This window comes from Cavia porcellus, unplaced genomic scaffold (assembly GCF_034190915.1).
Source record: "Cavia porcellus strain 051 isolate PalLab524CR breed Dunkin Hartley unplaced genomic scaffold, mCavPor4.1 scaffold_14, whole genome shotgun sequence".
In the NCBI taxonomy this organism is placed as follows: domain Eukaryota; kingdom Metazoa; phylum Chordata; class Mammalia; order Rodentia; family Caviidae; genus Cavia; species Cavia porcellus.
Window position 1 is genome coordinate 37204056 of NW_026947497.1, and position 23390 is coordinate 37227445.

Here is a 23390-nt window from a genome sequence, read left to right on the forward strand (position 1 = left end):
GAAACTGCTTTGCTCAGCCCAGAGTTTTAAGTGTAAGCCTTCTACCCGCTAGCACGTGGCCATGGAGTTCAAGCTGGCCAGCGTTGTGGGAGCGCTGTACAAAGCACCCTCCACATTTATCTTTTCTCCTTTTTAGTTCCCTGCAAACAAGGTGCTGATTTGCACAAGAGAAAGATAACTGTGTGGTGTAGGTGCCACCCCGAGCCTCCTGTGGATGCTGCATGGAGCTTTCACGAGCACCCAAGGAGCCCATCACTCTTCCTTTTGCGGTTAGGCTTAACAGACAAGCACAGCCTCAGAAGCAGTGAGTGCAAGCAACAGAGACTATTTGCAAATTGATCAGACCCATGGGTTGCAGGAGTTCTAGAAAACTGGAGGATCTTTGTCTTTAGACAAAAGTAGGAACAGAAATAATTTTCATTTGCTCTGTTTGTCAATTGAAAAGGATTTCCTTCTGCTACCTAGGATCATGGGTACAGAAATGGTTGCACCCCACCTACTTCATCCCTCCTTCCTCATCTTCAGTTTTGCTCTTATCTGTTTCAAGAAGGATTTGTGGGTGTGTATTGTCTGGAATCTCCTAGGTGTTAAGAGACAGACAAAAAAGGCAGTGTAGCACAGGTTAGCATGCAGACAGTGAGGCCAGCCTGCCTGCTTCAAGTCCTAGTGTGGTGCTTGGGCTTGGGAAGCTACCTGGCTTCATTGTGCCTCAGTCTCTCCATCTGGAAAATAGCTGCTCTCCTAGGCTTCTCATGAAGGTTAACTGTAGTCAACCCACACAGTGCTCTTTAAAATAGCACCAGACACATAACATTACTGTTGTCTTTTAGTGTACGCTAGGTATGTAACAAGAAATTTAACATGCAGTGTCTCACTGAGCCCTTACAGTACCACGATAAAGCTGGTGTTTTTAGAATTATTTTCCAGTGGTGAAACTGAGACAAGAGATGTTACTGACTTGACAGTTTCCTTAACTAAGTGGCCAGTAAGGAACTCAGTTTCATTCAGATCCTTTTGATTTCAAACTGTCAAACCATTGCATCCTCCTTCTCCTGACACAAATGCAAAGCATTGCAATGGGACATTTGACCTGAGACCTAGATTAACCTAGTATTTTCTCTTTATAGATAAGATCTTATACTGTCTTGGTTTCTGGAAGTTTCTCCATTGATTCTTGGCCTGCATAAAATATGGCCTCTCCCTTTTGTGCATTTGTAGTATTCAGTGTGATTCCCTTCAAATTCTTTGCTCCTCTTTTCTATGCACGGTAAAGTTGGCATTCAGAGTAGAAAATTATTTGGAAAGTTGCTTTGCTCAGTGAATGTGTGCCTTTCTACTCTGTTTCTTTGGAGCAGCCCAGTAATAAGAGAGCCTCACTCCTCACAGCAGTGGAAATCTGCAGAGCGTGAAGATGTAAAGTGTATTGTTGCCACTAATCAGCAAAGCCTAGGAGGCTGTGCCTCATCCATGGTGTGGCAGCCCCAGTGTGCTTTATCTAGACACCACAGTGTTGGTTGTGAATGAACCCACTGTCTTTCCCTGCCCTCCCTTTCAAATTCTTCAATTTATATGTTTCAGCAAAGCCCCTGAGGTTCTAGTCCATCACCCCTCACTTATGAGGCTGCAGTGCTTCTTCTACTCCTGGGACAAAACTGTGGGTGCTGCAGAGGGCTCAGGCCTCATCTCCGTCCGCAGTGGGCCTTCTTCTAGCTCTGAGATTGGCTGTACTCTGGGGAGCTGCTGGGCCACATTCCCAGCACCCTACTCTGCTCTCAGCTCCATTGGAGCTCTGCAGGAAAGCCCTTGGCTGCTTCCGTAGTGGCATCATGTCCCAGCCCTGCTCAGCCTTGGCCCCATACAACTCTCTTCCAGTCACGTGCTCAGTGGGGTGACAGAAGCCTCGCTCATGGGTTATGTCCCAGTGCCAGGAATCTTGTAGGCACTTGCTAAATAGTTATCTAAAACTAAAGGACAGTGACTGTAAGCTCGAGGGCAGGGTGTATGTTCCTTTGTGGTGGCCTTGTTCTAGGTATGCTTAGATGACCCCTCACGGAACTCTTGGTGGCCCCAAAGGGAAGTCTGTACGCTTCAAACAGTTCCACGAGCTCTCCAGTCTCAAGATGGTTTCTACAGCCAGAGTCACAGTTTTCCTGGACACTCCTACTTAATTTTTACCGCTCCTTTGTGAAATGTGGGTATCATTATAATCACATTTTATAGATGAAGAAAGGCTCATAGTTAAGTGATTTGTGCGAGGGCATACAGTGGCCAGGTGATGAGTGAACACAGAGCTGCCGTCTCCCCAGTGCATGCACACAGTTATCAGGCTGTGCTTTCTTCCTCTTCTAGTTTTTGAGGTGTTTGCTGTCAGACTACAAATCTTCTCCCACCCTTCTGCCTCCCAGCGCCTCACTGCCTCACAGCCTAGAGCCCTTTCACTTTTTAAACTTATTTAAGAATGGTTTTGAGTTAAAGATACAAATAAAAAGAATGCTCGGCAAAGTAGTCTAACAATCACGTAAAAACTCTGTTATCTATCCGTATGTGCTTTCCTTAAAAAAGAAAGAAGGCCTCCCACTTCCCATCTTAATCTCCCCTTTGTAGTATTTAGCAGTAGTAACCAAAGCTGTGGAACATGTTCAGAAAGGCGACACTCACTGGTCCTAGAGTCCCCGGCTTCTGCATAGGTTCAGCCAGGGGAGGTTGAGCCAGGGGCTCAAGGAAGACCCTGAATATTTTGCCCCTGCTCTTCCACCTCCTGCAGTAACTGTGGCTTCAGTTCCTGTCACCATAGGCAAACTCACCTTGACTTTCTCCAAGCTTTCTCACTCAGCTTTCTCCAAGTGACCGCAGTGCCTGGGCTCTATGGACTCCCCTGGCCCTCCAGTGGTAGCATGGTGGTGGCTTTGAAACTGCTCTTATTCTTCTCTTCCCCACTTACTCTTCCACTTCGGGTACCCTAGTTTCCTGGCTTGAATTTTCTTGGGTATAAATAGGGCGTTCCATTTTCCAGGCTGGACTTGATGCAAACTGCAGCATTCTCACGCGTGACTGCGAGACTTAAAGTTTACTTTAGAAGCAAGGAAGGCAGATCTTATGACTAGTTTGGAGCCCTCTAATTAAAAACAGCCAAACCTTTGTGTTTGTTGTGGCTGTGGTATGAGGGGAACACTAATGGAAAGTCTGTGGCCCTGTTTCCGGTTCTAGCTGGGTCGCTAGGAGAGCGTAGGGTGCCTCAAATCAGGCCCTGCCTTTTATGTACACAAAGGCAGCCCCAGGTCCTTCCCTGCAGCCCTGCTCTGGCTTTAAACTCCTTCAGAACCAGCCCACTTTCAGGTTGCAGCTGTAGTTTCCAGTGAGGACCAGAAAGTTGCTTCCTTCAGTGTGACAACCCCTGGCTCCAGCCAGCCGTGCTTCTGATGTGATGTGTGCTGCTGGTCCCCAAGGGGTCCGGTGACAGGTTGTAGGTGAGCTAGGGCATTTCCACCTTTACTCTGGGAAAACCTACAGATAAGCCCTTTCTGGTTCTGACCCGGGCACAGTACACCCAGAAAGCCGTCTGCTCAGCTGTGCGCCTCAGCAGAACTGATGGTGTTCCAGAGGCGACATTTTTTCTCTATACCCTACATATAAAACCAATCGGCGTCATGTACAGATGGCACTTTCCTGATATAACATACCCACTCTTTGTTTTGACCATAATCTTTCATTCCTACACATCACTGATACAGTCCATGATCCGATATGATGTGTTGATTTGGGCCACATGTTCTGGGTGTCTTAAATTAACTTCGCTTTACTAAAACTCACTCCTTCTCCCCCCATCCCCAGCCCTTTCTTTTCAGAAGACACATTCAGACAATCACCATTCACCTCCAACTCATTCAACTCCAACTCAAAAGATCTGCTGCCCAGTGAACCAGTGCTCCACGGGAGAATGTCCACTCCAGGTATGGACACGGCGTTGACTTGTCTCTTACGATTGGTTGCTTAAGAATTGTTTCTCTGGAGTGTGCGAGTCTTCAGATTCTTGCTTGTACATTGTGGTTATTTCAGTGAAGTTTTTAGCAAAGGAGAAATGTCCTTTAAATGGTCACAAAAATTGATTAAAATAAAATGTAGATGTTGATAACCACTTCATCTTGGATTTAAGGGCTTATTGCTTTAAGAGCTGGCTGTCCCTTACTTGCTAATATTTTATACATGTAGGGAATTTTTTCCTTTAAAATAACCAAGTATCACCTGAAAATAACTTGCCTTAAATACTGTCAGTATTTCAGGCAGGCAGCCAGCAAGGTAGCAGGGGACAGTGACGAGACTGCTAGTCCGCGTTCACGCAGGTTCTGACCCTGGTGGCATATGGGTCATCATCACAAAGACCACATTGGTTTCATAGAAGCAACACAGCTCGTCAAGAAAATCTTGCTACCTGGATTTCAACTCTCTTCTTAGCCACGATTTTTCAACATACATCGATCTGGTGCTCCTACCATCTCGGCCATCAAGATATAATTTCCAATCCAGTCCTCCTTTTTCATTTCTCCTTTCCAAAGTAAAAGAAAAGATGTGCGTGCTGCCCTCTTACCAATAGCATGGCCCTCACTCAGGGCAGCTGTGTGTGTCCTCAGTGTTAGGATGGAATGAAAGCTTTGGAGGACCACTCACTGTGGTCCGTACTTCCTCCCCACCCCCACCGCCATCCCACCACCAGCTCCAAGCAAGGAACTTCCGGTCAGATCTTGCCTTCCCTACTGTTGACTGAATCTCAGAAGGGCTCAGTGGCGACCATTCTCCTTCATGTATACAGGAGAGCAGAGTGGGAACGGAGTTTTCCTGTGTCCGGGAATGACTTGCAGTAACAGTAGCGTTGTCGGTCCTGTTACCCTGCAAGAAGGAAGTTCAGGCATCTCCACATCTTTAAGGAGGCCTGTGTCATAGCGTCCTAGAGGGATGATTAATTTATGCTATGGAGTCAAGCCACACGGTATGAAATGTTGACTTCAGCTGTCACAGGTCTTTGGAAGCGGTTTGTAATGGGCAGTGGGAGAAAGGTGGCCCTCTGTCCTTCTTTAGTTCTGCGATGGCAGATCTGTCTCTTATCTCCATATGTTCAGGCAGAGTCTGTTTTCTGTAGCTTTGCACTTAGGGCTTTTCTGTTCACCCCTAGAAATAACATGCTTACACAGAACACATTACATAATAGTTGGTTCCAGAGGTGGAAAGAAATTCTGCTTAGTTAAGTCTTCATGCTCAAAGAGGGCCTCTTGGAACTACTGTTTGCTTCCCACAGCGTCATTTTGAATAGCCATCTCCCTGGTCCCAAAATTATTGCCCTGCTGTTAAGTTGATGGATTGTGACTTTCTAATGTCAAAATAACTGCCTAGGAATTGCCTGTCAGAGTGCTGTGACCCATGGGGCCAGCACCTCATGATGTATATACAAACTGTGCATCACCGGTGTAATGTTTGGCTTGGCTGTGTTTAAAGAAGGGTTTATTGATTGAGTTTAGAAGAGTGATACTAGTCTATGTTTAACTGTGCATAAAGAAGTTTTCTGTGATTTGCTTGCTTGATAAACTTATATTACAAATGAGATAAACTTACACCTAAAAGTTAACTCTTGGACACTGGGGCGGGGCGGGGATGATCAGCGTAACTAGCATTTTTGAAAGTACAAATACACTCTGCCTAAGGGTAGTCAATGTCATGTACTTCCAACAGAGCACTTCCTTTAGGCAAAGGGAGACCAAAAGGATTACTAGATACTTACATTTTTCCAAAATGAACAACTAAGAAAGGTGCACATTGTTTTATAAGCAAGGCAAAAATGCTTTAGAAATAGAATTCACATTGGAAAAATTCTGAATGATACGGTTAACCTATCATCAAATTCTCATAATTTCAAGACAGCCTGATAAAGGAAGCCTCAGTAATTTGGACTCACTGTGGAGAAAGCTAATCTGAATTAATGAAGATTGTATTTCTTTCAAGTCTGGACAGTGACAAATGGCCGTTCTCTAGTGGCTGCAACTACATAATCCCTGAATCACAACTTTGAAATTCAAAACAAATTACCAACCAAAACATTTTGAATAACTTAATGGAAGACTATTTATATATTACAAGAAGAGAGAAATTCATAGATTTTGTTGCAAAAATATCAATGTGCTTGATGAAGTATTAGTGTTTGTGTATTACATAAAACATGTTTTGTGCAACAAATTATGCCTCTGAAATCAGAAAAAACTACAAATCCCAAAATATGTCTGGCCCCAAATGTTTCTGATAGTTATTGGAGACCTACATTTATTCTAGCACAGTGCTAAATCCAGCGCTGGGAACAAGGAGATTGAAGCTATAATTGAGGATCTTAAATTTCTAGGTTAAAGAGTCATGGTTGCTTATAGAAAATTTTGAAAAACCATTGGGCAGCAGGTGGCTGGATCATTAGAGGGTAGGGGAACAAAAATGGGATCCACACAGGAGTCTTCCAGGCCCAGGGGAGCATTAAGTGAGGCCTGGGGTAGAAAGAAAAGAGGATGAGGCTCAACAGCAGACAGGGTGAGTTCACTGGTTGGGAGACTGGAGCCTTCTCAGTGAGGGGGCAGAAGACAGCTGGCTTCAGTGGCTGGGTAGAAAATAATTTGTTGTTAGTATGAAAATGAAAGCCTCAGAGACCTTAGAAATCTACCCCTAGACAGTTTAAACTCTACCATGAAAATATTATTTCTACTCTTCATTTGCTTAGCAAACTCTTTCCACAGAAAATGCAAAGATAAATGTCAGCTCAGAGAATTATCTTAGATTCCCAATTGTTAGATACCATAATTAATGAGGTTTAACATGCCTAGTGGTAGTCTTAAGAAATCCCTGCAAATATTACAGGCACACAGCGTAATTTCAGCAGTAGATCTTAGTGGACTGGCAGATACGGCTATAGTTTGGATTTGCCTTTGGGCTCCGAAGGTTGTGTGTGGCAGGCTTTGTCCCTATTTTGGTGTTATTGGGAAGTCAAGAAACTTAGGAGGTGGAGCCTAGGCGGAAACAGGAAGGCATTGGAGGCTGCCCTTGCTGGGGGCTTGGTCCATCCCCTTCCTCTGTCATTCATTTCCAGCTGCCATGAGATGAGTAGCCTCCTCTGTCAAAAGCTCCCACAGTGAGGACTATCCTACCACAGGCCCAGAAAGCAGCAGGGTCAGGTAACCATGAAACTGTGAGCCAACATAAACCTTTTCCTTTATAGTTCGTTTCCTCAGGTATTTTGTCACAGCAGCAGAAGACTAACAGCTCTATTTTGTATCAGTGAGATGAAATTCTCTTCCAAACGCCTTCCAAGTAGGCCCACAGAGCAAGGGAGGTGGTGGGTGAGTGTCATTTCAGGCAAAAGAGCTCTGGGCCAAGAGGACTGCAGGTAATATCAGTGTGTTAGGACTGTGTTTCGGGCCTGATGGAGAAGGAAGGACACAAAGAGAGAGTAGGATAGAGAGGTGAGGTTGGTGGAACTGCGGACTGTAAAGAAATCAAGAATAGCACAGTTAACTAGGCATTTGCCTTCAGCAGATGGTATCTAAAACTCACAGCTGCCACCAGCAGAAAGAAATGGAATAAACACAAAGCTTCGTGGTGTCCTGGCCTCGGTTGTTGCCAGTATTTCTAGACGGACTTGCCTGAGAATCAAAGAATGCTCAGAACTAACACCTAACATTGTCACTTGCTGTGAATGTCCTAGAGGTGACAGTAAGAAGTGACAAGGTGAAAACCACTCTCACCTTCGGCTAGGGTCATCAGTGTGGGGACACATTCCCTTAAAGCCATCCATAATGGATTGCCTATTGCACTTGGTTGGTGGTAATTTTACAAAAGAAATAAGAGATCTTTCCTATTGTGTGTAAGGTAGAAATTACAGAACACGGAGAAGTCAGTGTACTTTGTTTAATTTGTAATGGTCTCATTAGTCCAAGGTTTGCCTGAGTAGAAGAAAGTCTGAAGTTAAGTGTTGTGGGGGACACAAAGAGAGACTCTGCATTAGGAGTAGATTCAGTCCCACTAGGCTTAGTAGCACATGTGTGTAACCCCACACGTGATTGAGTTACTAAGGCAAAAGGATCACAAGTTCAAGGCCAGCCTGGACTAGATAGTGAGACCCTGTTTCAAAAAAAAAGAGTAGACTCATTACCTTTATACCTGCAACTGGTTTTATTTTTCCATCAACTCTGAGTAAGCAAGGGCTATTAAGGGAACTACATAACAGTGTGCCTCGGCAGTGCTTTGAAGCAATGCGAAGCTACAGTTCTGTGTTACTGCAATTTTGAAGTCACAGCGTGTTTGATATATATTAAGTCAAAAAGCAGAAACATAACCAGAATGAGTGTGAAGGGAAATGTGGGTCTCCCGGGATTCTGATGTAGTGTTTGGAGTCACCAGTGCTGCTGTTTATTTCAGATGAAGGCTGAAGTTAAATAGTACAAAACATATCAGCAATTATATTTGTAAATCTCTAACCTCATCCTTTGCTAACTTGCCTTGGACAACAGAAAAATTGTTGTTATTTATAATATGCCAGTAATAAGAAGAAAAAACCAAGAACACTAGTGCTCCTCTAAAAATAAGATTCTTTGGATAGGGAGGGGGAAATTTTAGTCCCTTTTAGTACTTGGTATGCCAATCAGGATTTGATGTTAAATCAAAAGAGTGACTTAGGAATGTGTTGGCCTTGTCTCCAGGCCAATTCTTGGTCTCTTTTCTCTTCTCTTCTCTGCCCATCAATCTAATTCAAGTAAAACTATGTCCTTTTCTGTTACGGTTTGGATCTTAGATGTCCCCCCCCCCCCGCAAGAACCATGTGTTAAAGACTTGGTCCCCTGTTGATGGTGCTATTAGTAAGGTGGTGGGACCCCTTGAGAAGATGGGGCTTCCTGGAAGGAAGTTTGATCATTTGGGCATGCATCATTGGGATTAACACAATCCTGGCCCCTGCCACACCCTCTAACTCTTCCTTGGTCGCCATAGAGTGACCAGGTTCACTCTACTGCATGTTCCCTGCCATGATGCTCTGCTTCACTAAAGGCTCAAAAGCAACAGAGCCAATTGATCATTGACTGGTATCTCTGAAACTGAACCGGAATAAACTTCTTCCTTATGGAGTGGTTTATCTCAGGTGTTTACTCACAGTAAGAGAGAGGTGACTGACACACAGACTTTTCTGAAATCTAAATAAATGACACCTTGCACTGTAGCACCACCTGCAAGTAACCCTCAGCTGCCATACTACTGGCCAGAACTGAGGCCTCTGTAAGACACTTAGCTTAAAGTGTATGTCCTAAGGTATGTCTGTTACATTTTTATATATTAAGAGTCCCTACCTCATACTGAGAAAGACAAATAGACAGACATCGAGATACAAAGCTGTGCCAGATTACAGGAAAGTGTTTCCTTCAGTCCTAATTCAAAAGAACAAATTCTTCTTTAAAGTTTGGCTAAGTCAGAAACAATAGAACACTGGATGTCAGTGGACATCTTTAAACTCTTTCAATGAAACAGTTTTGTGCTGTACAGAGAAGGAAATGAACGGTTATCAAGGGTCTACTAGGTTATCAGGCACAGAGCACATGTCATCTAATTCTGGAAATAACTCACTGAGACATGGGAATTATCTGCAGTTTACAGATGACTAAGTGGAGGTTCTGAAGTTTTAATAAGTTTGTTTCAAGTCATAGACTTGCTAAGTGGCAACGTAAGCATTCAAACCCAGAAGTACATGGTGCATCCTCTCGCTGTCTTGTGCTGTGTACCCAGTCAGAGGCTGAGCCGGCAGCCTGAGAGCAGAAGACCACGCTCCCTCCACTCCTCACCCTCACCCCCAACTCCAGGATTTGCTCATGTGCTTCCTGGACACTTGGGTCTTTAGTATTTTTTATTTTACTTTTTCCTTCATTCATTTACTCATTTATTTTTGAGTCAGAGTCTTACTAATTTGACCAGGCTCGACTCAACTTGGGATCATCCTGCCTCAGCCTCCAAAGTAGCCAGGCTCATAGGAAAGCATAAATCACCATGCTCTGTTTAGCATTTTAGATAGCAAGAATAAAAAATGAGTCCTTTAAAATAAGATAATCTGAAGAACTTGTGTGATACTCACTGTTAAGGAACGTAATTTTAATTTTGTACTCTTTCATGTTTCTCTTTTCCTTCTTCCTTTAATCCCCTGCAATGTCACAGTCACTTGGAGTACTGCTTTTGCAGAGGACATCACTAGATTTTAATGCACTGCCTGGTTCGTAGAAGTGGCTTCACTAAGCTGTGATAAAACTGTCTCGTTAAATAAAATACATCATGCTAACCTCAGTGGTGATCTGGTCAGCAGTGATGGGAAAGCTCTAGACAGATTCAGAACTTGGATTTCTCCTAAGCCCTATTTCCAGTAGAAGGAAATCAGAAGGTCTCCAAGCTCCTCCCATAGACTCCTTTATCTCAAAAGTTATGCCAACTACAACTTCAGCTCTGGTCCATTTCTGTGCATTTTAAGTCCAAAGCTATAGCTGGAACAGGAGAAGATTAGAGCCTAGTGGAGGCTCTTCATCCTAAACTCCTTATCCTAAATTTTTGCCATCACCACCCTGGCCCAGAACTGGGGGGAAAAGTCACCATGAGTGTTTCTTAAAAAACACAGCATTGGGCAGTGGGAGAGCCTGGGGAAGAGAAGGCTGCTTGGAAGCCCAATTTACCTGGCTTCTGATAGTTACTGAATTGTGTGCTTAGAGGAATTATTTCTGCATTTGCTGAGGCCAACTGACTTGTTTATACATAGAATACCAAGGGCATGCCTCCGGGCCTTGGGTAAGAATGTGTGTTAGTTTAGACCATGACAGAGATGGTCCTGACAATAGACTTCAGTTACACAGCTTACAGGTTGAAGGAACATTTCCATTTGTAACACAGACCGATGGCCCTGGGCTGAGGACGTATGGGTTGGTGCATCTTCTTCCTGTGTTTGTGTTTCAAATCTGAAAACTCTTGCACATTGCATATGGCATTCCTTTGATGTACTTGGGAGATAAATCGTGGTCTCGGCAGCTGTTTACTGGAGAGAAGAAGTGTTACAGTTATGGATTTTCCTAAACCAGATAAAGTTATTTGAAGCTAAAAATGTCGTGCTCAGAGCTAACCCCATCTGTGCCTCACCAGCTGGCTTGGTCTTATTGTAGGTGAATCCCCAAGAAGGGTTGTCGGTCCTTTAATATTGTATGGAGAGAAAGGTCTTTCGTTAGGTACTGTTGGCCTTGTGTCTGATTTAGTCCTTCTCAAAAATGTAACTAATTAAAACTAGTTGAATCGTTGGTCTCTGTTGAACAGCAATTATGGGCTCATCTACTGAAGTGCAGATTTTTAAAAGGATTGTTACCTTTACAAAGGAGAAATTTGTGTCTGATTTGGATGCCTCTCCTGAAATATCTATGAAAAGCCACAAAGAGCAAGAAACAAACAAACAAAAAAAAAACCCACCATTTGGCAAGGCCCCATTATCTCGCCCACATGGTATGTGGACTGAGTCAGTTGATCTCAAAGACAATACTTAGTAGGAAAGGGTCCAAAGGGCCTTTTACAAATCCAGGTTGAGGATTTTATTTGAGGCCCAGGTGCTCCGGTCCCCAGAGCTGTGAACACTTCGGCCTTGGCCTGGCGTCTTCCTCTGAGCAGAGCGTGTGTTGTGCGCACATCAAATATTCCAAATGCTGTTTAGCAGCGCTCAACAGCGTCTGTAGTTGTGTTTTTACTTTTGCAGAGACTATTTAGATGCTTTGAGGATGAATAGTGCCATAAAAGGCCGAATTCTGAGTACGTGTAATGGATGGTGGAGAGTATTTGTTTGAAAATTGCAACGGAGTGACCCCGGCTTCAGTTTGGGACTGGCTAATTCAATCTACAAGGCCTTTTTATATATACAATATGTTCTTCCATTCCTCTGCTATCAAAAATACATATTCTCATTTCATGCAATTTCTTCTTTGTGTTTATTCCTTTTCAGGGCAGCTACTGCCCTCCGGTAACCAGGGTAGGAAAAAAGAGAAAAGTCATTCTAGTCGCAAACGAGACCATTTCTTTTCATTCAGACAAATGACTCTGTATCCCCATATGCAGGCTAGATGAGGGCCTCTCTGTGAGAGGGACACACGCGCTTCACTCCACAGTCCTTTCGGGGTACACTAATTCACGGAGTGATAGTGAGGGGCTGCCTTTCCTCCCTCTCTTGTCCCCCTCATTCATTGTGAGTCCTTTACCAGGATCTTTGGTTTTCCTTTCTCGGTTTTCTGTTCAGAAACAAAAGATGAGAACTGAGAGCCAGAGGATGGCCATGTTTTTGTTCCTTTACTATTAGGTTCCTCGTACCATCTCCAGGTGCTCTGTCGAGGCACTTTACACACAGGGCCCTGGAGCTCTTTAAATTTAAATAACCAGGTTCCAAACTGAGTGCATCCTTCCCCTACCTCCAAATACTTCCTCTCCAAAAGTATTATTAATGAAAACTGTCCTCTTGTTTTTTCTGTTTTATCGATGACATCATCACCACTGCTATCATCATCATCACCTACCACTGCTCACCCCTGAATTTGAACATCATCTGTTCGTGTTCCCCCAGAAGCAGATCCTGAAATGAAGATTTGAGTGCAATGAGGGATTTTTTAGAAGTTAGACCAGATACACAGGCAGAGAGATGGGAATGGAAGCCAGGGATAGGGACAGCTAATAAGGTGAACGTTATTAAACAGGTTACCAATGTGGACCACTGAGGAATAACTTCCCTAGAGCTGTAGTTTGGATCTTCAGTATCTCCCTAAGACCCATGTGTTAAAAGCCTGGGGCATGGGGCATTTTCAAGGTGAAGCCTAGGGAAAGAGAGTCAGGTCACTGGGGACGTACTCTAAGAGAAGGTGGAAACCCTGGTCCACCTTGTTTCTGTCTTGGCTTCCAGCCTCCTTGAGGTGTGCACCTTCCTCTGCCATGGCCTCCACTGGGACATGCTGCCCTGCCACAGGCCCAAAGGCAGTGAGATGGAGCAACCACAGACCGAAACTATCAGCTGAAACAAACCTTTCTTCCTTATAAATTGTTTACCTCAGGTATTTTATCACAGTGACAGAGCTAACTGGGGAACTCTGAGAAGCAATATAGGACACACACTTCAAAGTTTCCAAGATGAGGGGTGAAAGACCTGAAATATTTATACTCAGTCATTGAATAAAACTGCTCCCATGAGAGTTAATCCTCTTAGCCTCTGGTCTGCCACACAGGTGGGCCAGGCAGGCTTCTTCAGTGGCCTCAGAAAGCCCTTGGGAAATAGCTACAAGTGCTGGAGCAGGAAGTCAGGCGTTGAGGTAGAAAGCGAGGAGTTGCTATTTGGGAAGGGACACGGGTACCATCATGTCTCCCACGATCATCTTTACCACAGCTCACACTTGCCGTTACCAAGGCCTCTTGCCCTGATCATCCTAGATCTTTCTTAGTGTATCCTTTCCATTCACTTCCGAGTGACAGCTCCTTTACCCAGGTCTGTGTCACTGACTCTGTCTGGTCTTCCTCCTTCCACTGTCACTGCTCTGATCTCTTCTTGCTGTCCTGCAGCCAGCCTTGTCTTTCTAGATGGCATGTCTCATTCCTCAACCCTAAATTTGAGCACCATTTGGTCAACACTTAGGATTGAACTCTGACCCCAGTTCCTTTTTCCACTGCTCTCATGACAAAGTCTAAACTGTGGGCTACTCGGTCATCAGACCCTATTCTTTTTCTGGAGTCTCTGCTCTTTGAAAATTATTCTCTGGAATTCTGAAACTTGTTTAGATACTACTTTCTTTGATGTTTTTAGATATTTACAATTTCCTGTTTTCTCTTCAGCTTAGTTATAAAGTCCTTGTTGAGCATAAACCGTCCTATTGGTCGTTATCCCAACCATTATGATTGCTCAATAAATTGGGATGCAAAATATTGAAAGTTGTTGAAAAGTTGTGTGTGGAATAACAGAGTTGAATGTTTTAAAGAGAGACTGCGTAAGACTTTGATTATAACACAGATCTATTTTCTTTTACCACAACCTAAAAACGAATCTCCTTTTACTATAAGGGGCACAATAAATCCCTTTATAAATATAATTCGTCATCTAAGGGGAGTGTTCACATTATCGGCGAGGAACTCCTTTTAGAATACAGTGGTTTACATTGGCAGGAGAAAAGCTGCAGGGCTATTGTGTTCATTTACTTCACCTAGATACAGAGCTAACTCCTAAAGAAACTGTAGGGCATCAGGCAGAGACTGGGAGGTAAAAGTACAAAAAGACTTCAGACGGACTGATGTGAAATTTCAGTATTTAAGGTAATGAAGCCAGGCAGGCTGATGGACTGCCCTGGAAGCTGAGGAAGAAGGAGACTCACCTTGAGCCCAGGAGTGTGAGGTCAGCCTGGACAACAGAGCAAGACCCTGTTTATTTTTTTTTTACATAAATTAATTTGAAAACCCAGTGATTTTCAAGTGTAATAATAAATTTCCCAGTCATAGAATTCCCTACGTCATTAAGTCCCATATTAAGAAGTCCGGAATTATTTCAGGTAGCAATTTCCCCATCTTTAAACTAACAGATGTTTTTAAGATTCCATTTATTAAATGTTCTCCTTTTTAAATATCATCAAGATCCAGATAGGGCAGCAGTTCATAGGAGTCTAAAGTAAATATTTACAGGAATATTTACAGGAAACTGCGAGATAGATTTGAATTCGGAGCTGAATCACTGTAGAATTGGGACAGCCCATGAAATGCAAATATGGCTTGCAATGAATATTCTGTAGATTGAGTTGAACTCTAGAAGTGTAGATAAAACAGAAATTCTTAACCATTTTTATCCGGTAAGCTCTTTCAAAGAGAAGCCAGGGTTAAATGAGGTTTTTATAGTTTGTTAGAAATCCACATGAATGATCTAATACCAACATTTATAAAAATATGTATATACGACAAGAAAAAAGATCAGAAAGGATACTTAAAATGTTAGCTTTACTTCATTTTAATTGTGACTGCAAGTGATTTTAAGTCTTATTGACCAGCATTTTTTATAATAGGTGTATTTTATTTTGTAGTAAGGAAAATCAATAAATTCTTTTCATTTTGAGCAAGGAGCATCTGTCTTGTTATCCTCATACTAAATCCTTGATACCAGATCCCTCTAGAAGCTTCTCTTCTGAGGATTCTGCCTGGAGCTTTGGCTAAGATGAACTTTGGCAGAACCATATTTAAAGATGAGCCCAGGATAAAAAAAATGGTAGACACGAATGTGAAGTGAACGGAGATATTTTGAGTTGGAAGAGATGAAAATGCTGGGGGAAAAATCTTGTTGAGGGACTGTCTGGAACACAGAAGATATCAGACTACTTCGGACTGAGGAAGATGGTTTCAGTGGCCTGTGCTTATTGCCGCCTGCCATTTTCACGATTTCCCTTCCTCTGTTCCACGCAAGCTCAGGTATCTTTTCCCATCTGGGGTTTTCCAGTCAAAATGACTCATCCAACTGCAGAATCCAGTTTCCCATTCTAAGTATCCAGGAGTGAGTAATGCAGAGCAGACACTTATTTTTAACATCAATGGAATGAGGCTCAAGGACCTTCAACTGAAAGATTAGTGAATGGGTTCGTCCCGGGAAAGGGACTGGCAAGGTTATCGAGGAAATGAGCTGGGTTACAGGAATGGGACAGAGACCAGGAAGCAGGGTAATTAGAGAGTGGGATAGCCCTGGAGGTAGACTGATTTACTGAGAAAAAAAGAAAGAAAACAGAGAAACAAAAACAAAAACAAATTAAATCCAAACTCCAACTGCCATTTTTTGCTAGAGGATGGAGACAGGAATTAATCGATGTGGATTTTAAGTAACCATTTTGTGGCAGTGTGACTCACACCAATTATTTTTTGCTGGCTAATTTTGTATGTACTGTATAGGCAGTTGCCAAGAGAAACCAGAGGAAAAGTTTACTCGAATGATAAAAAGGCAGAAAAGTAAAGAAATGTGTGTTCTGAATGCTTTTAACATGTAGACATGCTTTGGTATGTGAAAGTTATTCTTGACACTATTTTCAGTCAAATTGTTTTTCATTTTTATGAAACATGTTAATTTTTAAAGCACTTCAGTCTATCTCCCAACTGTTACTTTTATCACTCAAAATGTGGTATTTTAAAAATATCATCACTGGTGTCATAGTAAGACTTGCCTTTGAGCCCATGCTTCCATAGTAATTAATATTTTTTTAAAGAAAAGACATTTGAACGTAAAAAAGAAAAACAAAATGTTTGTAGCAGTTGTCTTTGGGTGATGATGAGAAATCTAGCTGTGTTCAAAATCCCATAACAGTTTTAAAAGTTGACAGTGTTGGTGGGGCCACGAAACTAGCTGTCTGTGGCCCTCTGGGTGTGGGTTGGATCTCCTGCCTTAGAGGACGGTATTTTCATTCTTCTTTCTCTATCATGGTGGGGGATACTGAGATATTTGAAACAAGGATAAAATGTAAAAAACTCTGAGTATCATTAATTAACTGAGGAGCAGTGTGAGAAGCTTGTGAGCAATTTGTGCCACTGAGGCGAAAAGATTTCATTCATTCCACACGTTACGTACTAAGCTGCTGTTATATTACAGGTACTTTTTAGATCTTGGGAAATAGCAATGAAGAAAAATTCCTTGTCTCTATGAAGTTTTTACCTTGGAGAGGCAGACATTAAACTAGTATTGTATAAAAATACAAGAATGTGGAAAGCTAACATTGTTTTAGTCTGTTTTCTATTGCTATAACAAAACACCTGAGACTGAGTAATTAATAAAAAACGGACTATTTGGCTTATGATTCTGGAGGCCAGGAAGTCCAAGAGTGTGGTGCAGGCATCTGCTCAGTACTGGTGAGAAGAACATGGCAGAGGCATCAAATAGGGAGACAGAGTAAGTGATCTAGAGAACAGATGTGCTAGCTCAAGTCTCTCTCCCTTTATAAAGGCATTAGTGTCACAATGGGTGCTCACCTCTCAAGAGTTCCTGGTATCCTAATCCTCCCCCAGAGGCCCCACCTCCAAATATCATCAACCTATGAATGTGGAAGTTAAATTTCCTATAACTCTCTTCTTTGAAGGGCAACTTCAAGTCCTGGCTAACAGGATAATAAGCAAGGTTTTGGAAGAGTCCCCCTAAGTGGTGGAGGTCAGGGAAAGAGCCCAGCAGGCGGAGCTGCCCAGACACTCACTGGAGCTGGCCATGCCCTGGTGTGTAAAGAAGAGAGGCTGGTAAAGGGGGCGGTGCCCAGGGGCCCTGGGGCAGTGAGCAAGCTTGGGGAATGACCCACTGCAGGGAAGGACGTGAGACTGGGGGAGGGGGGCCTTGTGGGGCCTCCTAGCAAAGAGCAAAGACCTGGGCTTGTCCCGAGGGTGCGCCACATACTTGTGGAATGTCTGAGCGGAAGATGACATGATCCTTCTTCCATTTTTAAGAGTTAATCTGACTCTTTCGTTTAATCTTTAAAGCCCAAATAAAGTCCCTTGAAAGACTTCATGGAAACCAAGAGGCCCTGCTTCGAGATAAATGAGGCAAAGAAAGTTCATTTGCTGAGTAGTAATTTTACAGCGGATGGGATCTGTGCCTCTCTCTAATAATTAGTTAATTGTTGATGCTGAGTATGGCCCAACATTTATCTCATTTAATTTTCTTTATTAAGTTATAAAAGACAGTTCTGAATTACTTTACTGTTCAAGTTGAAATTTTCTTTTCTTAATCAGTTGAAATGAATTACCTAGTTTACAGAGGAAGTCTGCAAAACTCATTTTAATAACAAAAAAAGCCTCAGAAAACTATAGCATGGAATCTGAATTTTTAAAAAAGACAAACACATTATTTAGCATTTCTTCTAGAAAAGAGTGCCTTCGCAAGAAAGGTGAATTTAGCTTTACACAAGAATTGTGCCAGCATTATTTACAAAGAGCTGTGTCAGGGAACTATGAATTCTCCAATAAAACTGCAAATTACTCTAACAGATGCTAACGAAATGTGCCTAGAGGCTCTTGTGTATGTGGGTTTTTCCAGCACAGCCTTCGAAGGGCTGATTTACGATCCTGAAACCACTAATGATGGCATTTTCTAAATGTTACACCAAATTACATTGTGTAAGACAACAACATTCATTATTTACAACAGAATTCTTAAATATTTGTTACATACGTGTAACAAATATTACATACGGTCAAAGGGCTGCTATATGCTGGTTAGTATACAATTGCATCTTTTAGAGTGAAGGATTAGCCTTTGCCTTACTCACGGGAGTGGTACTTAATGAGGAATTTTTAAAACCTAGTTATGAAGTAAGTGTGCCATAGGTACTGAAAGGCTTAAAGACGACTTTTCATGTTAAACATACCTTCGGTAATCTCTAGGTGTTGAAATACCTTAAAAATGTTCTATTTGTTAACCGTAGTATGTGAGCAACACAGACTTTTAAGACTTGCCCGATAGAAACCCACTGTTCCGCCCAACATGTAAATATGTTTTAGCCAGGGAACAGAGTATGGGGTACATGATGAGCTAGTCTAGACTTATCTGGGTTCCATGGTTGAGCCAAGCCTTTCAGAGGCAGTTAGCTGAGACAGAGGATGAGACAGTTGGTTTCCATCATAAAACAGGCGATCCACTCCTTGTAGGCAAGATGCGAGGCTGGCTAGTCAACTGTGTGCCCTGGAGTGAGCCCGAATTACAGTTTCTTCCAGGATAGAGCCAGCCGTAAAATTCCAAATACCTGGCAGAAGGGGCACAGGGTGAGAGGGAAGATCCTTTAGAAGTGGTCCATTTCCCGCAGTATGTGCATGTGTATGTATGGATCCACATTCATTTCCCTGCTGCACACTAGGAATGTTTTGCTATTTTAAATAGAAATTTCCACTAAAGAGACTAGAGGGTTATTTTTTAAGGCAATTTTTGCTTGATGCAATGAGGGCTACAGAGCTACATAAGCATAAACTAGAAGTTACAACAAAAAGGTAATAAAGTTAAAGAAAACTGCATCCGTTTTGAGAAACTCAAATTTTCTATGCATACATAACCCGATCAGATGCTCCTTTGGGGTTCACACTGAAAACGTTTAGTTATTTTCATTCCTTTGGGGAACTTGGATAAACTTGTACTGAGACCTCTGGGAGAACTTTACTGCTTTAAGCTAAATGATATTGCTGGTTCTGCTAAGTTCTTCACATCTTAGGGAGTCATAGACACCAATTTGTAAGGAATCCTTTGATCAGTTGAAAAAACTCATCTCTGCTTAGAAGGAGATGATGAAATTGATGATCTCAAGATGCTGGTGCCAGCTCTGGGCCTCTCAGACTGTATCCACGACACTCTCTAAATCCTTCTGCAAACAGCTGCTTTCCAACATGACAGCCTTTTATTTGTGCAGTTGAAGAATGAGGCGTGATTCTGAGCCACTGCTGGCCAGCAAAGAAGTGATTTTCTTTCCCTCTTGGTGGTAGCCAGTTTGGGCTCGTTTTATTCACATTGCTGAGCTTAATGAGATTGAAAAGATTTTCTAAAGGAAGAAATTTTAAATCTGCCCTAGGGAAAGTAATTTGCTTTTAGATTTTAGTTTTAATAGACTTGGGCTCTTACGATACTGTGTCAAAACAAAGTACACAGAACAGTGTATCAAATTGGTGGCTTTCAAATTTTTTTGCCCCTTTTTTGCAGTATTGGGGATTGAACCCAGAGGCATCTGCTGCTGAGCTTTTTTTAAAAACAAAATGTAAAGATAAAGTTGCACTTTTTTCCAGGCTAGCCTTAAACTTTCAATCCTCTTACTTTGGCCTCATAAGTACCTTAGATTACAGGCGTGCACTTCCATGCCAGGCTTGGCTTGGCTTGGCTTAGTCTTTAAAAAAGAAATCTAGTAAATGTCACGGTGGGGGAGGGGCAGTAAAATGGTATGAAATACATAGAGATGGAATGTTTCATATGTAGGTAAGTGATGATAGAAAAGAGGAAGAGAAGGGAGTACAGGAGGAGAAAACGAGGCATGAAGTGAAGGAATGGGATTCATAGACACCGGTACTGAAACAGTCTTCACATTCAGACCGGGTCTGGTGTTTTCTAATGTTTCCTTTTTTATTTCACTTTCTAAAAAGTATTGATTGAGACCCACTGAGTTCTTCTCATCGCCTGCCAGTGGGTTAAAAGTGGAATGAGGAGCCTCACTGGCTGACCAGGAGTCCCCTTCAGGCCATCTGGGAGGGGCTCTTGTGCCCTGACGCCCACCAAGTTTGTCTGCAGCGAACTCCCTCTGTCTTGTTGAGACGGCCTCGTCATCCTGAACCAGACTTTCAGGCTGGGACTTTATAATCCCAAACACAGCAGAAGGGACATAACCCTTCCCAGTGTGGTCTGATCAGAGTTCTGCTTTCTGTCTTAGAGGACAGAGAAAGTGATGATGTTTTTACATTTGAGTCAGTCTCCCTGAAGAACACCTCTGAATTGCTTTTCAAACTCTGAAAGTATTAGTACAGTGAACTTAAGTGGGAGGAAAACGCTAGAGGACATTTTTTAAGTTCTGCTTTTAGCCATTAATTGAACCTGGAGAGTCCTTAGTATCTGAAACTAGTCTTTGGTTGTGCACCTTCTCAGATACAGGTAACTATGACAATGCCCAGCTTTCATTCTTAGTCAGTGTATAAGGGACAGATGACCCAGGATGTTGCCTTTGATTTCCATTTTATAAAAAGATTTCTTCCTATGAATAGCAGATCCCCTTTCCTCCTCTGCCTGTCATCCCTCACCATGAATGGTTAGAATGCTCAGAATAATGGAGTTTTTTGGCTGCTGGAAATGATGGATTGCAGCAATCGACTAAGCTTTTAAAAGCGTATGTATGAAAGGAGAGTGTGTCTTGGATTCCACGTACTCCAGAAATGAGCAAAAAGAGAACTCTCTCAATTAAAACATAATGTGATTTGCATCCCACCCTTGGGGCATTACTTCTGCTGTGCTGATGAAAATGAACATCACACTGATTGGCTTCCCACACCCTGACAATCATTAATTATGCCAAAGGTGCTGGGGATGTGAGTAGCAATTTAAAGAAATGCAAGTTGACAGCTTTTTCCTCGCCTCGCTCTGGAGCCCCATCTCGGGACAGGTGACAGCCTGATGTGTCTTTTTTCAGTATATTTCCTCCCCAAACTCTCCAACAAGAAAGAGATTTTCAGTATCTTACTTGCTGTGAATTAGCCAATCCCGTGGAACGCAGGAAGGCCGAGTCTTAAGGGAGTATCTAGGTGGAAGACTCTTAAAGTTCAATTAATGGTTAAAAGCAGAATTTTAAAAATGTCGTCTGTGTTTTTCCTCCCACTTAAGTTCCCTGTACTGGTACTTTCAGAGTTTGAAAAGCAATTCAGAGGCATTTTTCCATGAGATACTAGGTGGGACTAAGAAGTTATACATTTGATAGTATCTTCAAATGCTTCTTACTCATACATGTGTCATATCTGAGCCTCTCTAGAGAGAGAGCTAACAACATATGACCGCTACAGGACATTTAGTGAGGCAGTGGTCTCAGTTTGGAAAGGGTCAAATTCTCCGTTATCATTACAATTTCTAGAAAAGAATTCTGTTCCTGCGCTAAAGTAGTGGATTTTTTTTTTAACTTCACATAGACAATTACTTCTATCTTCACCTTGGATAAAGGAAGTTGGACTAACAGTTAGATGTGCTTAGAATGATGTCTATAACTTTTTTACTACCCTGGGAATTTTTCTATTGAAAGCTCAGTGAACTTCTTAATTTAAAAAATAAGAATCAGTTCATGCTCCATGGCCCTGGTCAGCAGGGCACCGTTATCATTCAGAGTACGTGAAGGACCTACCTGTCCGTATCCTTGCTAGAATTTAAAGAGCCAACGTCTCTGCTTTCTCCAAGTCTGCCACCTAGGATGCATCCGATGCGGATACGTGGTTATCAACTGGGAGTCATCTGGTCGCCATGGGACGTTTGGCAGTGTGTCGTGTTATTCTTAATTGTCTTAGCTAGGGGACAAGCACTGCTGTCATCTTAATCATAGAAACCAGAATGCTGTTAAATACCCTGTCATGCACAGGACAGGAGCCTCATATTAGCTGGTCCAAAATGTGAGCACTGCCCAGAGTGGGACACACTGCGATATGTTGGCAGTGGTACACACAGGAATCAAGGAAAGCCCAAACTCAGTGATCAGATGCACAGACCAAATGGTATTGCTCTAACTGTGCATAAACACAGACTTCTGGAAAAATCTCTTAAATCCCTAATCTGTGGCTTGGTTACTTACTAATGCTGCTCACGCTTGTACTTGTTTTATGAAAACAGCTGGGCAGTGGTACTATTTAGTGTGACAGTGATCTAAAAAACAAGCATCGAACAGGACAGAGTCTTGCTCATACATTATCATTAAAATCTCAGGAAACAGAGAAGACGCACTATAATGCAGGAGTCCCATTGCCTGTAAACTAACTGAGAATGCTTTACATGATCAAATTGTAGGAGTTAGAACAAAGATCTGATGGCTATTTTTTTAAAATTCAAAATTGCACTAATTTAATTAAATAAGGTAGAAGTTTGTTTGTATTTTATTTAACCAGAGTATAAAATGTCCAGGGCCAAGGTGGCAGCTCTAGGGACCTGAGGAGCTTTGTATCCTGCCATCCTCACTTACAGCTTCCTTTTCATGATCCAGCGGGGCTGCTCTAGCTCCTACCATCACGTTCACATCCTTGACAGCAGGATGGCAAGAAGGAAATCCAGGGCATGGCACTCCTTTTGTTTCTTAAGATCTTAATTGGTTTTATTTTCAAGTCTGGACTTGGGAAATGTAGGAGGAGATTTTAAAAAACAGTGAATGTTTAATTTCCTAACTTGCTGCATTAAAAGACGCACTGCCCAGAATAAAAGGCCATGTGGAGGGGGGAGTAGGGCGAGTACTTTGAAGGGTCACTAGCAATGGCATTGCCCTCCCTGTAAGAGCATCACTTGGAAGTTGTCCCTGACACTTCTGGTCATCCTGTGGTCTGCATCTTGGTTACATGGCCATGGCAGTGACGGTGTCTAGGTGGTCATTTCACTGTTTGCTGATGCTGAACCACGGGTCTGCACCTGGAATCCCTCCTTTGGAAACTGCTGGTGATAATAATGCCTGGTTCACAGGGTCGGCTTGAGGATTAATCACACGATGTACATGAGACCCTAGAGCGGTGCCCAGTGCCCCTGGAGCATGGCCGAGCCCCTGTCACAAAGGCCTGTGCCTGCCCGGTGCATTTGATAGGAGCTGATCTGAGCCTTGCCTTATTAAGCAATGTAATTGTCTGTTCATTTGATT

General features: G+C 42.6%; 1 protein-coding gene across 10 annotated transcripts in view; it reads left to right on the forward strand.

The window, feature by feature from the left end:
* Znf827 (zinc finger protein 827) overlaps positions 1-23390 on the forward strand; it is a 159533-nt gene that overhangs the window by 98724 nt on the left and 37419 nt on the right. For all 10 annotated transcript variants that reach the window (XR_010051479.1, XM_013160263.3, XM_013160262.3 and 7 more), the window contains exon 8: positions 3832-3950. Coding sequence is in view for 9 of the 10 variants with exons in the window: in XM_013160263.3 (XP_013015717.1) it covers positions 3832-3950 (119 nt within the window). In the remaining variant the exon portion in view is untranslated. The remainder of the gene's footprint in view (positions 1-3831; positions 3951-23390) is intronic.